This window comes from Lathamus discolor, chromosome 2, assembly GCF_037157495.1.
Source record: "Lathamus discolor isolate bLatDis1 chromosome 2, bLatDis1.hap1, whole genome shotgun sequence".
NCBI lineage: Eukaryota > Metazoa > Chordata > Aves > Psittaciformes > Psittacidae > Lathamus > Lathamus discolor.
In genome coordinates this window covers 93,791,562-93,805,067 of record NC_088885.1, presented here as the reverse complement: position 1 = coordinate 93,805,067, position 13,506 = coordinate 93,791,562, and the positions used below count along the sequence as shown (strand labels likewise).

The 13,506-nt window shown below is 38.1% G+C and overlaps 2 protein-coding genes across 3 annotated transcripts in view; one reads left to right on the top strand and one right to left on the bottom strand.

Moving 5' to 3' along the window:
• The first annotated feature begins 211 nt into the window (after positions 1-211).
• On the top strand, positions 212-11,904 carry ZNF830 (zinc finger protein 830). Of its 2 annotated transcripts, XM_065667769.1 has the most exons (10): positions 212-350; positions 458-557; positions 1,606-1,726; positions 2,212-2,245; positions 3,585-3,799; positions 4,159-4,249; positions 4,911-4,974; positions 7,932-8,012; positions 9,358-9,434; positions 11,264-11,904. In XM_065667769.1, exons 1-10 carry the CDS (start codon positions 229-231, stop codon positions 11,445-11,447), a joined length of 1,089 nt encoding a protein of 362 aa, XP_065523841.1. In that variant the 5' UTR covers positions 212-228; the 3' UTR covers positions 11,448-11,904. The 2 variants fall into 2 exon arrangements, with proteins under 2 accessions (XP_065523841.1, XP_065523842.1); XM_065667770.1 differs by lacking the exons at positions 9,358-9,434; positions 11,264-11,904 and adding an exon at positions 8,333-9,341.
• The window catches only part of LOC136008445 (poly(rC)-binding protein 3-like), a 315,785-nt gene continuing 310,296 nt past the window's right edge, over positions 8,018-13,506 (bottom strand). Inside the window, exon 13 of the mRNA XM_065667768.1 lies at positions 8,018-8,928. Coding sequence (XP_065523840.1) covers positions 8,868-8,928 — 61 coding nt within the window. The 3' untranslated portion in view covers positions 8,018-8,867. The remainder of the gene's footprint in view (positions 8,929-13,506) is intronic.

Below are 13,506 nucleotides of genomic sequence, written 5' to 3'. Positions count from 1 at the left end.
GTGCTCCAAAGGTTTAACGACGGAGAAACCCGACCAAGGCGGACAACCGAGCTGCCCAGCTACGAGCTAAACTTGTTTCCCCTCCTTCTCGGGCGTATGACCAGAAGCAGAGGCTCCGCCCCCAGCCGCAGCCCCGGGGGCGGGGCTACGCCTGAGCCCCGCCCATAGGCGTGCGTCGCGCCGCTCCGGGGGGCGGTTCCGTCTCGTCACTTTAGGCGCCGGGAGAACATGGCGGCGGCAGGGGTGGGCGCGGGGCGGAAGCAGGTGCGGCAGGAGGAGCTGCGGCGCCTCATGCGCGAGAAGCAGCGGCAGAACGCGGGCAAGAAGCGGATCGAGTCGCCCTTCGCCAAATATCCTTCGCTGAGGGGGGTGAGGAGCGTAGGAGGGAGGGGGAGGCCGGCGGGAGGGGCCGGGGTCCGCGCTGCAGCACCCTGCTTCCCTTAACGGCGGCCGGCACGTACAACAGCCTGGGGCACCTGAGCTGCACGCTGTGCAACGCGCCCGTGAAGAGCGAGCTGCTGTGGCAGACACACGTCCTGGGCAAGCAGCACCGTGAGGTGAGCGGCTGCTGGCTTCCAGCCGGGGCTGGGCCGCGGGGCCGGCGGGTCACCGGCCCTGGCTGCGCGTTGGTCGGGTCGGTTTTTGTTGTTCAGAAGGGGGAAGGATGGGGAGGTTACACCGCCTTAACGGACGGTCGGGGTTTGCTGCTTTTTGGGGTGTACGCTGATAGCAGTTGGGCATACAGCCGGGAGAGAGCAGCGGAAAAGATGCCCGGTTGTTTTGTCTTGGTTTATTTTCTGACAACCTGCGAGCCGAGGGAAAGGCCAGCACTTGAGAGAGTCGTCCCGTGTGTTTCAAGGCGCGAGCTCTTAAGATGAAGCATGTTAGCGATAGCTTTTAACTGTCACTTGTCTGCAGCTTGGAAAGGAAAGCTCCCTGGGATTGCTGTGTTACCTGTCGTCACGTTGCAGCTCACACGTGCTTAAGAAAATAGACTTGTTTTTTCTTCATAATTTAGCAGTAAAGAACTTGTAAAATAATTTCAGGAGTTTGGAACTTGGGTGCAACCTTAAATCTGACTTCAAAATAGTATTAAATTCTGACACTGTTTCTTAGTGCAAACTGAGAGATTGCACTTAGCTTTGCAAATACTGAGGAAAAGACCAGAAGAACTGAAGTGTTCCTAGTTCATGGCTTGGATTTTGAGTAGATGGTTGTGGCAAGGCACAGTGGTATGTCTTTAATATTACTGCTGTGTTTTAGTTTTAAACCACTTAATATTCCAGGACTGTAGGGTAAGGCCAGCCTTCCTGCTTTCTCCTCCAGTTCCTTAGTGCTGTAAGTGTCACTGATCTTAGTCTTTCCATTCTCACTTGTAGAGCCTTACAGATGCCTACAGTGGCAATTCCTCTGCCCCTGTGTTGGATCTTTCAGGAGGCTGACAGAAACATTGGTCTGTTTCGGTATCTGTGATGTGTGTTTCAGTGATTTTGTTCTAGAAAGATATTAGCTCACTCTCATAAACTGTTCTCAAAGTGCTGTGCTTTAAGCTGCAATCCAGAAGATCCTGCTAGGAAAGCTTCATAAATTTTGTATTTGTTACAGAGAGTTGCAGAATTAAAAGGCACAAAGCAGACAGCAGCTGGTTCAGCTGCTAGCACATCATCTCATCCTGTCAAGAGAAAAAGTGTTGACACAGAAGATACAGAGTTAAAGAGAGTAAAAGGTAAGGAGAGAAAAATACTTATCTACCCCCTGTAAGAATCCAGCCATTTTATACCTTGAGTGGTTTGCGTTGGTTTTAAAAGGGAAGAAGTGTGTCTTGCTCTTTCTCTGTCAGAAAACTGTACTTCTGGTAGTTTAGTACCTAGTTTTCTTCTGGGTTATTGTGATAAATTAGCTTATGGAGCTGTGGGCTTGCTCCAAACAGAACCAGAAACAGTGTAAGTTAAACAGTTGAAGCACTTGCCTGGAATTGGTGTTACTCCTTTTCAGTGGGATGAAGCTGCTCGTTCACCTCAAACCATGCTTGAACATTCATACTAAAGGAAAGATTTATGTTTTTTTTTCCCTTGGTCCTATTAAACATGTAAATATATGAAATACATGAAAATGTGCTTTTGCGAACTTGCTGCTATAGCAGGAGTCTAGCTGAGGGGTATTTGTTTTAAAAGCATGGATTGTAAGAAGTGACTCTTGGTTGTTACACAGGTACAGACGAAAAGCCATATACGTCTACATCTGGGTAAGTAAATCTTACTGCATGTGAATTTTTTGTAACTGTACCAACTGCTGCATTTGCACCCTGTTCTTCCTCATCTCTCCTTCTTAACCAAGGTTAAAGGTGCAGATAATCAGCAGATCGTTTGCGTATTTTCTAACATGGGTGTATATTCCTGAACATGGCAACATCTTCGTCAGTGCAGATGAGAAAATCATGGTATTAACTCTAGAGTCTCTGACAAAACAGGAATTCTTTTACTGTCACTGTCAGACTTCTAAGGATTAATAAATACATGGTGGTATTATGCAGCTAGCTAGAAGGAGAATAACTAGATTGTGGCATGCACTCTAATCTTTAATGCTAGCATATTGCAGAAGAGATGGTACTTTAAAATTAAGACAAATGTATATTTAAAGGTACGCTTAAATGGTATTCACAAAAACCAGTAGCAAATGTCATCATCAGATCTTTATTAAGATATGATTGTCACTTAAAATTCATGTAGAAGCATACCCTGCAGCTGCAATCTCACAAATATAGTACTGTATTTTTGATTTCAGGGGATTGGGTTAAGCATCTTGCTGCCACTAGAGATTTTTCTGACAGTATTTGGACATCTTTTGTGGGGTTGGTAGATATCACACAATGCCTGCAGGTCTCCTATACACTTCTTCACAGGATAAATTACTATCTTGCTTAGATACTATGTGCTGTTACCTTGTAGAAATACAGAGTGTGTGTGTGGAATTACAGTTGAGAGGTTTGTTCATTATGAAACTGATCAGTATGGTTATTTTAAAATACAGCCTTGAAAAATGTTTGGCTTGGAGGCTTGCGGCTATCCTAAGCAAATCTGGGTTTTCTTATTGCTGAGCCTGTGTGACTCTTCTGAGCAGCAGCAGGTACCCAAACTAAGTAGTTGTGTTATACATGAAGGTTCATGAAGGTGTACATGACATTAGTATGAGCTGTGAATTTTGTATTTAATGTGTTCACAGCTGGTACACTGATGCAGATAACTTTGAATGCAGAGATAAAATTACCTAAGCTGCCATTCTTCCAAATGCACTTTGTAACGGGATATTTTTGTCAAGTGTTTCTGATACTGAATATTTAAATGCAGAAATGGAACTGAAACATGTTTTAGAATTAACCTGAGCTAGGTTAACTAGGGAACGTCACATGAAAACAACAATTATGTTCTGCCTTCAGGGAGTGGTTACATTGGTAGCTGTACAGTTTAGGGTATTGCACAGTATTTTAAAGGTCATATTGCTTACAGATTGAATAGGCTTCAGATGCTGGACTGTGACTGATTTTTGTGAAGTTTGAAATAGTTATGCTGTGTGTTCTTTGCTAGGCTACCAGCAGACTTTTTTGATGAAACAGAGCGAGACAGTGCAAGAAAACAGCTTTCAAAGACTCCGGGTCCTAGTTTATTGTCAGGAAATTATGATGACGATGATGATGGTGATGAAGATGAGGAAAAAGTTCAGTCAAACACATCTTCTGTTATGCATAAAACAGAAATTCCACCTCCAACTCAAGAAGTAATAGCTAATGCTCTGCCTGCAGGTAATGCTGACTGATACACTAAGTGATTCAGTAAGGAGAAGCTATGTTTTAACTGATTTTAAAGATGATGAACTGATGTTCATTTATTTTTCCTTATTGTTGCTATTGGCTGGTTAGAGTGTGTAATACTGGAAAGTAGAGAAAGGACATTCTTAGCTAGTTTGTTATTGTGTGGTGTTTTCTCAGCATGCTTACTGATTTTATGTTCTAATTGTTTGAGGCTGTCATGTTGAAATATATCTGGCTGTTCTTCCCTTCATTCAGTAAGGTATTAATTGAAATTCCTGTCTAGTCAGGATTTTATAAAGAAGCTTGAAAAGTTGTTCTTCTTGTTCATAGGCTTCTGTCCTTTCTTACAGACTTCTTTGACAGCAAAACTACCGCTGCTCCTATACTTTCCCATTCAGGATCCATACAGAAAGCAGAGATACAGGAGAAGGTAGTGGAAAGGTAAGCAGTCATATCAAATATTGATAGATTGGGGAATTGTCAGTATTATTCTTCAAGGAAATACAGGCTGTGATCACTTAGAAATCTGTCATATTTTTAACTTGTGTTCGGAATAGTGTGTATATTTATCAGTCTCTAGCATCATTTCAGACAGGTATTTGGCATCCTAGGGGCAGAATAAGAGATGGAGTAATGCCACATAGTGTCTGTTAGACATCTCTTATTTACAGATTTTAATATGCAGTACCTTGGAAGCTCAATGTCAACCACTGCTTTCAACTGTTTAAAGAAAATAATTTCTTTGTTCTGCAGTAATGGTTCAGTGCTCACTTGAGCACTTTTTTAGACAGTGGTTTAGGCTTTCAAAAGTAGAGACTGCTGTTAAAACGTTTGGGTGCTCAGCACAATGGAAAGAATAGTGTAGGATTTAAGCTTAAGCTCTTGTCTTGACAGTGAGATTTAAACCTGTTTGTGCAGTTCCTTGCAAGTTAGGTAAGACCAAATTGAAACAAGATTTGATGGTAAAACATGGGATAAAAAAATTTGTTCATTTTCTAGGTGCTTATATAAAAGATCATATATTTTATTCTTGACTGTTTCTAACTCCAGTAAAGCGGGTTGTACAGTGTGAACTTGGAATAATAGTGATCAAACATTTCAGGAAAGAAAACACTGCTGAAGCTTTGCCAGAAGGTTTCTTTGATGATCCGGAAGTGGATGCAAAAGTAAGTGATCTGCTCCTTTTATGCTGCTGGGTTTATTTCTGCCAGTTGTAGTAGTTTTCAGAGTAGTAAAGGATGCTTTTCTAGATAATTAGTGGTACCAGAATGTAAGAAAATGACAGAACTATTTAGAGTAGAATAGACTGTATTCATTTGGAATGATCATCTAGTCCAACAGCCTGACCACTTCAGGTCTGACAAAAAGTTGAAGCATGTTATTAAGGGCATTGTCCAAATGGCTCTTAAACACTGACTGGCTTGGGGCATCGACCACTCTCTAGGAAGCCTGTTCCACTGTTTGACTGCCCTTTTAATAAATAAATGCTTCCTGATGTCCAGTCTAAACTTCCCTTGGCACAGGTTTGAATGATTCATTCTGAATTAGAAAATATGAAAAGGGACGGAGGCAGGAAGGAAGATCTTATTAAATATTTTTTGACTTAATTGCTATTTTTTATTTGTGGCTCTTAAAAGAAAACTAAGGAAATGTTATTTGTTGGTTAAAATGCTGGACTGAGATTTGGACAATCCTTCTGTTACTTTTATTTCTTTGAGTCATCCCAGGAAAAACATTTAAACTGATTTGTATCTACAATTCTGCTTCAGAATTGAGGATATAAAAATAGTTCTGTAATCTCCTGTGAGAGATCCTACTGAAAAGTGTTTTGAGTTACTATGTGACTGATACTAAACATCCTTTTAGAATGAATATAGCTAGATTGTGACATACACTGTAATCTCTTGTACTGACATACTATAGCAGTGAATTTTGTCTTCACCCCTCTTGTCTTTTACCACTATGGGCTTTTTTGATGCCAGGGAAAGAAAAGTAATGTGGGCATTCAGTATGTTTCTCAGAAAAGCCCCACTACTAAAAATCTTAACATTTTGATCAAAATCATTCATATATTCCTTCAGCTTGCGCAGTACCAAATGGTGAGCAAAATAAACACTGGTATTTGAAATACAAACTTTTTTGTTGTGCTTTATTTATAAATATTTGCTGGCTTTCCGGCTTTCTTTATTAAAATACTGGTGTGGTAGGCTCACAGTCTTTCTTACTTTCCTTCAGTATTCCCCTGTTGTTCACACTGTCTAATGCTGTATTTAAATTGGATTGTGAGGTTGAGCCATTATTTCTGATTTGGAGACATTCCAAATAGTGCTTCTTCATGTTTAATTAATATGTTCAGTTAGTCCCACTGTCCCAATAACAAGCTTAGGTGTCTCTTACTTGCTCTGGCAAGATTCTTTTGGCACCACTAAGGCCCACACATTGGCATATGTGAATAGGTTTGAATAATGACATTTTGAATATTGAAATATGTAGCTGAAAAAGCTACACTTTCTTGCATATGACTAATTGGATTGTTAGATTTTACAAATAGTTTGAATACCATGAATTAGGAAGCTTGTACAGGATGGGAATGCACAGCAGGCAAGGGAGAATCTGCTTATAGCTGTGAGGACACTGCTTTAATGATCTTTGTTCCGGTTATCACCTCAGCTGATAAATTTACAAGTGGATACATGAGCTTTTCCTTGACTTGCTTGCAGGTGCTGCTCTTAATCATCCCTTTCTAAATTTAGCTAGTATGCAGGGGAAGGAAAATGTTTGTGACACTGCTTATATTGAGATGGCTGCTGTGATTGTGTTGGAATCATGCACAAAATAATTTTCAGAATTAACAGTGAGCACTTGGAAGGGAGATTGTGGGCATGAAAACTGTTGGTTCTTCACATAAGGGATTTATAAAGCCTATAAATTCTGGATTAGATAAATATTTCAAGGAAAAAATAATATCTTTAGTGTTTAAATTTATTGTAAGAAATACAAATAATTATGAATTACAAAAGACAACCACAATGCGTAATACACAGTACATACACATATGATAGAAATAATCACAAAATGAAAAATGAAACGATGACTATTACTTCCCGGTTCTAGTTTGCTTGGAAGCCTCTAATTTATTCTATAAACTTAATTCATACTACTGAATTTTGTATAATCATTCAGGAACAAAATGTACCAAACTGTTGTCCTGATGATGACCTATGTGTTACCGAAAGAGAGGAATGAATAAAAGAAAAAGAAAACTAATGCAAAAAAGTGGTGCCATGAATTATTCTGTTCAAACTGCTTTGTTCTCCTAGCTATAGGATTTCTACCCAGTCCAGAGCCAGGCATAATCTGTCATCTAACATGTTTTATGCTGCATCTTCCCAGTCTTGAATTGTGGAAGTTTTGGTTACACAGTCAGGTTATTTTATTTGTTTGCTTGTACTAAAAGCACAATCTGTTTTTGATTACCTTAGTTGTAGATCTTAAACAAATTCTTACAGCTATTACTTCTTCAGTCATCTTGTATTAGTAATTTATCTACCACAAAAGAAAAAGCTTTGCATATCCTAAAAATTGGTATGTAGCTGTACTATTTCTTCTGTTAGCCCACAAAATTAAGACTAGATTTCAAATACTGCCCGACTGTCTAATATCAGTCGGACTAGTGGCTGAATCATTTTACATTTTATGTTGTGCCAAAGCCAAATAATTCACTGCTTTTTTTGGCTTGTGAGATGGCTACTAGATACACCTCAACAGGTAGTTTACAGAAAAATTTAAAAGTTATTGCCTGACATAGTGAAGTAACAGATCATCAAATTAGTAGACTTTGTCACTTTTGTCACTCCAGATATTCCATACCATCCATTCTTAGTCAACTATTTTTTAATGCTACAGGCAAAGATGTTACTTTAATCCAGGAGTAGAGTCAGATTTTTCCTGCAAAACCGTTGTGCGACTGCACTCTTTTTGTTCATATACATTACTTGAACTGAAGTATGTTGACCAGACTTTACTGAGAACATGGCGCTATTTGTCCTATTTCTTCAGGTGTTTTACAGTGCCCCAAAGAGTCACTAGACATAAATTAATAAGCCCGTTTCACGTTCCTTAGGTGCGAAAAGTTGATGCTCCAAAGGATCAGATGGACAAAGAATGGGATGAATTTCAAAAGGCAATGCGACAGGTCAACACAGTAAGTAATGGAATCTATTTTTATTGATTCTAAATACTATACACAATAAGGAAAACAACAGTTTCATGCAGCTCTGCAGAATGACTGACATCTGCATTTATCAGCTGTTGCAATGCAGTGTATGGTTAAATGCACTTTATAAATGAGCAAAGGATTCCTTCTGTTTTCTGCTTATGGGAAATTAAGTTGAAAAAACTGTTGATCAGGATCCAGTCATCAGTATCTAGTTACATTTGTTAAATTGTGTTTAGATAAGATAGCGTATAACTCAGATCAGTGTCCTGTATCCAAACAGGACATAATTGTGGGCTCTTTTTCAGATGCAAAATACTCATATTTTAACCTTGAAAAACAGAGAACAAAACACCACCCGTTTGTCTTTTTGAAAAAGGATCTATAAAGTGTAGGTAACCTGGGGTTTATGGTTCATTTTAATGTACTGGAAAGGAACCCAAAACTTGGGGTAAGTGACAAAAGATTTTGTGTGAGACACAAATTGGCCACAGATTTTTCTGTACTTTTTTCTGTTGTATTTTTTACTGCTCAGCATTGCATGTAAAGTCTTCCCACAGCAGGTTTTTATCTGCCCTTCTGTACAATATAAAACTGCCACTAAAGATCTATCTGGTGTTCTCAATCTTCCTCTAGAGTATTTGCTGACTTTTTAAACTGTAAGTAACTAACTGCTCATATGTCAACTGCTAAGAAAAGTGGTGCAAAAAAACCTTATCATTGCTCATTTTAAAGTGGTCAGCACTATAAACAGAGCGAACGTTCATACAAAAGCAATGGTGGATACATTTTGCTAGCATTAGCCATTCAGATAATTCTTCAGCTTAGAAGGAATCTTCTCAGTTATGCGTGGACCATTGATTGCATAGCATCTCCCAGACATTCAGATTTGAGAAAGTATATGCTGAAAAAAATAACAGGTTAGAAACACTTTGGGATCTAGTGGGAATATTTAACCAATACTTCCAATAATCGTGTGTAATTAAGTCCCAAGCATTGGGATTTAACTCCTGTTTCAACCTCAGATTTTGGATGCTTGCAGTTTGTTTATGCGAGTTTCAAATCTTAAGTGTATTGAAAAAATTCAAAAGATTAACCCCAAAGCAGCCAAACTACTTCTAGTTTTAAGAAAAAACATTTCCATTTCAAATTAAACCAGATGAGTTTTTTTTCTGTAGTTGCCTCCAGAGTCTTTTGTTAAGGTGGGAGTATACATGTAGGAGATTGACATTGACTTGAGGTAGAGGGGAGAAGGGGAAGACACAGACATCTAAAAGAAACAACAGTGGAATTCAGGATGAAGGTGAATTTTCATAGTGTTTTTCTGGTTTAGATTTCAGAAGCAATAGTGGCAGAAGAGGATGAGGAGGGACGACTAGATCGTCAGATTGGAGAAATTGACGAGCAGATGTAAGTAGATCAATTTTTCCTTAAACTTTCTGTTCTCCAGCAATGGATTGCTATGTGACTAGAGTGATAAAAACATCTTCAATTTTAATCTTATGTGATGCTGCCTTTCATTAGTTACTTAAATATCCAAAGGACAAAGACTCCCTCAAATTGCAGAATGATACCTAATTAAAAAATTAATTTTGTTGCAAAGTTCCGTAATGATTTGCACAGAGAGAGCGCGCTGGAATCACTAAAAGTACAGCAAGCAGGCAAAGGCAAATAAAGTAACAGCAGGCAAATTCTTTGAACAAACTCTCCCCCTCACCTGTGTCAAATACCATAATTTGTATTTCTCTGTGAATTCTGACTGATGGAGAATTTATGTGAATACTTTTAAAAAACAATTGCACTGTAATTAAAATGTTGATAGGTTTGTTTCAACCATCCATTTGCTGTACTGAAAATGTCCTGTTCTGTGAACAACTCTCCATGTTTGTAATGAAACTTTACATAAAAAATTTTGTTGAATGATGCACTTCATTACATGAAGTGTTTGTTGGTTGTTTTTTATTGAAATGGTAGGTGTAGGGGTGGGATAAGCATGAATTTAAACTCGCAGTAACTGAAATACAGCTTAGTGGAACAGATTGTTACTATCATCATGTAGTTTGGCATGTCAATCAACAGTGGTTATGGCAGTGGTACTGATTAAAAAGACGAATTCTGATTTTAATGAACTTGCAACAAAAAGAAGACACTAAAAATTAAAGCAACACTTAAACCATCTGGATGGATTTACATGCTACAGATAATCAGCATATAATAACAATACTGTTGAGTTCAAACTGAACTTTAGTAGTATAGGAATGTCTTTTTAACAGTGTTCATGGGGGAGGGCTTGAGCTAACCCTGGCTGTCTTTGAGCATTCATTATTCCCAGTAGCTTAGAACCAAATTCAGAAATCTGTAGAGAGTTTCAAGTTTCTTACCATAATTATTTTTCCTCAAAGTTCCAAATAGACTTCTAGAGACTCTTTTATCTTTGTCTTCTGAGTGTGTTTAAATGCAGGCTATTCTGAATTAAATTCAAAATGAAATTCAGTGACATTTATGTTTTCCTTCAGCTGTGACTGCCTGTCAGTAATTGTATTGTAGATATGCAAGGGAGAAGAGCATCCAGATAATAATCTTGTTGACTCTTCCTACCAAATAGTAATGAAAAGAGGCAGAGATGTATTTAAATCAGGCTGATACTACTTGGTATTTTTAATAAAAAACCCTATTAAAGTGGTTAGAATACTTGTTACAAAACATATTTCAAGACAGAACTTTTCTAAGTAAATGGAAAACTGAAAGTTGTGGATTGTGTTTACTTAAAATGTTCTGTTACAGAACACCATAAGCAGATCAAGAATCTGAATACTTGTGCTGCTTTATTGTTTCAGAGATGCTACCACTAAGTTACCAGAATTGATAGCAAATTGATATCTTCCCTTTCTACCATACATGAGAACCAGAGGTGGAGGAAAGAATGGTGTCTTTCCTTGTGTGGAAGTGGATGTTGGTTCTGTGCTTTTTCAAAAATGATTTGTGGTGGCATTGCAGGTGTTAAATATTTGGATTAAATCTCTTTGCTAGAGAATTTACCACACCTCTCCTCTCCTTTGGTCTGTTTCCACTTGATTAACACAGAAACGATGCAGTAGCACATTTAAAGCTTATTTTTCAATTGATGGGAAGCTGTGGAGCTTTTTTTATCCAAGTTAGAGGAGCAAATCCATCACTGTAGAAAGTGTAATGAACATGGAAAGGCCACAAGTGTTAATAGATGGTTTACTTTTCAACAGTGAATGTTATCGCCGTGTTGAGCTTTTGCGTAACCGCCAGGATCTGATGAAGGAGAAATTAAAGGAAGCCATGAGATTAAAAGCAACGCAAGAGAAAGAGGATGAGGCTATTGGTAGTGAAGATGAAGAAGAGTTGCAGGATTTGCTCTCTCAAGACTGGCGGGTGAAAGGGGCTTTGTTGTAGCATTTCTGCAACATGGTTGTTATTCTTTTCATCTGTGATGGTATTTCCATTGTTAGAAGTGAGATGCTTTTGTTAAATATTTATGTAAAGAGGATCGTGAGATGATAAACAGCCAAGTGTATTAAAAAGAAAACATCTTTGTAGATCTCCAGTGGTGTATTACTTGCTGTAAAAACTGTATATTGCAAATGTTTTACAATATAGAATGCACCTTTCCTATTAAAATTACTAGATCCCTTCCAGAGGTATTTTAATGGGATTAATGAGTAACTGAAGAATCGTAAGGTTTTGGAAGCATTAAGTGTATCTAGTGATTTTGTACAGAAGGACTTGCAATAGTTTTCCCAGGCTGGGGGCTTAGGGAAAGGAAATTATTATGCATTTATGTTATCTTAAAATTTTAAGTGCTCTTCTGTCCATTGCCCCAGCTCCCAATAAAACATGTAAATACTTTTCAGGATCTGTTACAGTTTCTCTGTTTGTTTAAGGACCAAGCTCAGAAACATTGAGCTACAGCTTCTCCACAGTATATATTCTAATGTGCCATAGGCAGTGCTGTGTATTTTTCCTTATAGCGTCTTGTTTTGTTCAGTGTAACCATAGTGCAGCATACCTGACATTTCTTGAACCAGAGGAATGCAAACACATGGTGATGTATTTGCATAACTAAATGAAAGGGCAACAAAATGCCAGAAGGGAAGGTGCTGCACTGGAAACTAATGAGGTAAAATTTATGTAGCTGTAAATACTGGGAATTTTCTTAAGATGTTATCTTAGGCAAGGAGAGCATCTAAAAATTATTTCTGTTCTGATAAACACAGATGATGTAAAATCAAGAACCAAAAAACCTGACAAGGCTGGGAGATGGAAAGTAACTACCTTGAGCTTTGGTAAGTGTCTTTTTTAATGATGCATATTTTTTACTTTTGCAAACCTTGAAATATTTCAACTTTGCTGAAATTTTGAAAAAATAGGAGAAACGTGGTTTGATTTTTATCAAAAAGGAGTGAAGATGCAGCTTAAAATTTTTTTTTCTTTTTAAGATTCTAGTTTTAAAATGAGATTTTGAAGGCAGAAAACAAGCTTTTTTTCTTATGAGAGCATTCTAGATACTTGTCTCAAAGATGTTTATTAACCAAGCAGATAAATAGGAGAGGAACTGAGCATTAAAACAGGTGGTTTAGTTCAGTTTAGTTTAGTATCTAGAGATCTCTAGTGGCAAGAAGCTAAAGGCAGTGAGTTTAGTTAATAGTGCAGGGAGCTTGTGCATTCAAATTCAAACCAGTACAGCCCATTGTTTTAATAATTAGGAAGAGATGGCAGGAGTAAATGCCAGATCACTCATCACTCTTTGTTATCCTTGCATAACTTCTGTTGAAAGAGTAAAGACAATGGAGAAGCCAGTGGGTGTCTGTATTGTTGAGGAAGCAGCTGACACCATTGGTTGCTCTTGGTAGTTGTTTTTTTAGCAGTGGGTGCTTTTTTCCTTGAAGGAATCCCATAGCTCCACAAATAGTGTAGTGTAAAAGTTTTATACAGCTTACTGAATACAATTGTACATTTCTTCAGCACTTGAAACAAAGCTTTTGGAGAGCTTTGTGAAGGAGATGGAGTGACTTTGCTAACTGTGTCCTGCATGACTACTGATTGTATATGTGCTGTTGTGTCAAGAAGGCAGGAGATCATCCTGCTTTTTAGCAATGAAAATAGCGTGGTTGTAAGGGAGAAGAGGGAATCAATCCCAACATTACTCAAGAGTCAAGCTGATTTAGCAAGGTAAATTCTCTCTTGTTTCTTACAGAAACAAAGGCATAATTAATTTATATTTTAAGTCTGCAGTCAGTTTTGGAAAACAATTTTATGACCTTCTGATGAGCTGTTCAGCTGGATGACTAACCAGAGCAAGTAGTTGCTTTTAACAAGTATGTACTTCCTTAATTTCTACCTTCTTAACTTTCTTGAATACTGTTTTAAACATTAAAGATGAAAATAGTGCTAATAACTAACTCTGTCTACAGCCATTGTTAAAAAAATGAGGTTTTAATTGGAATAGAGAATA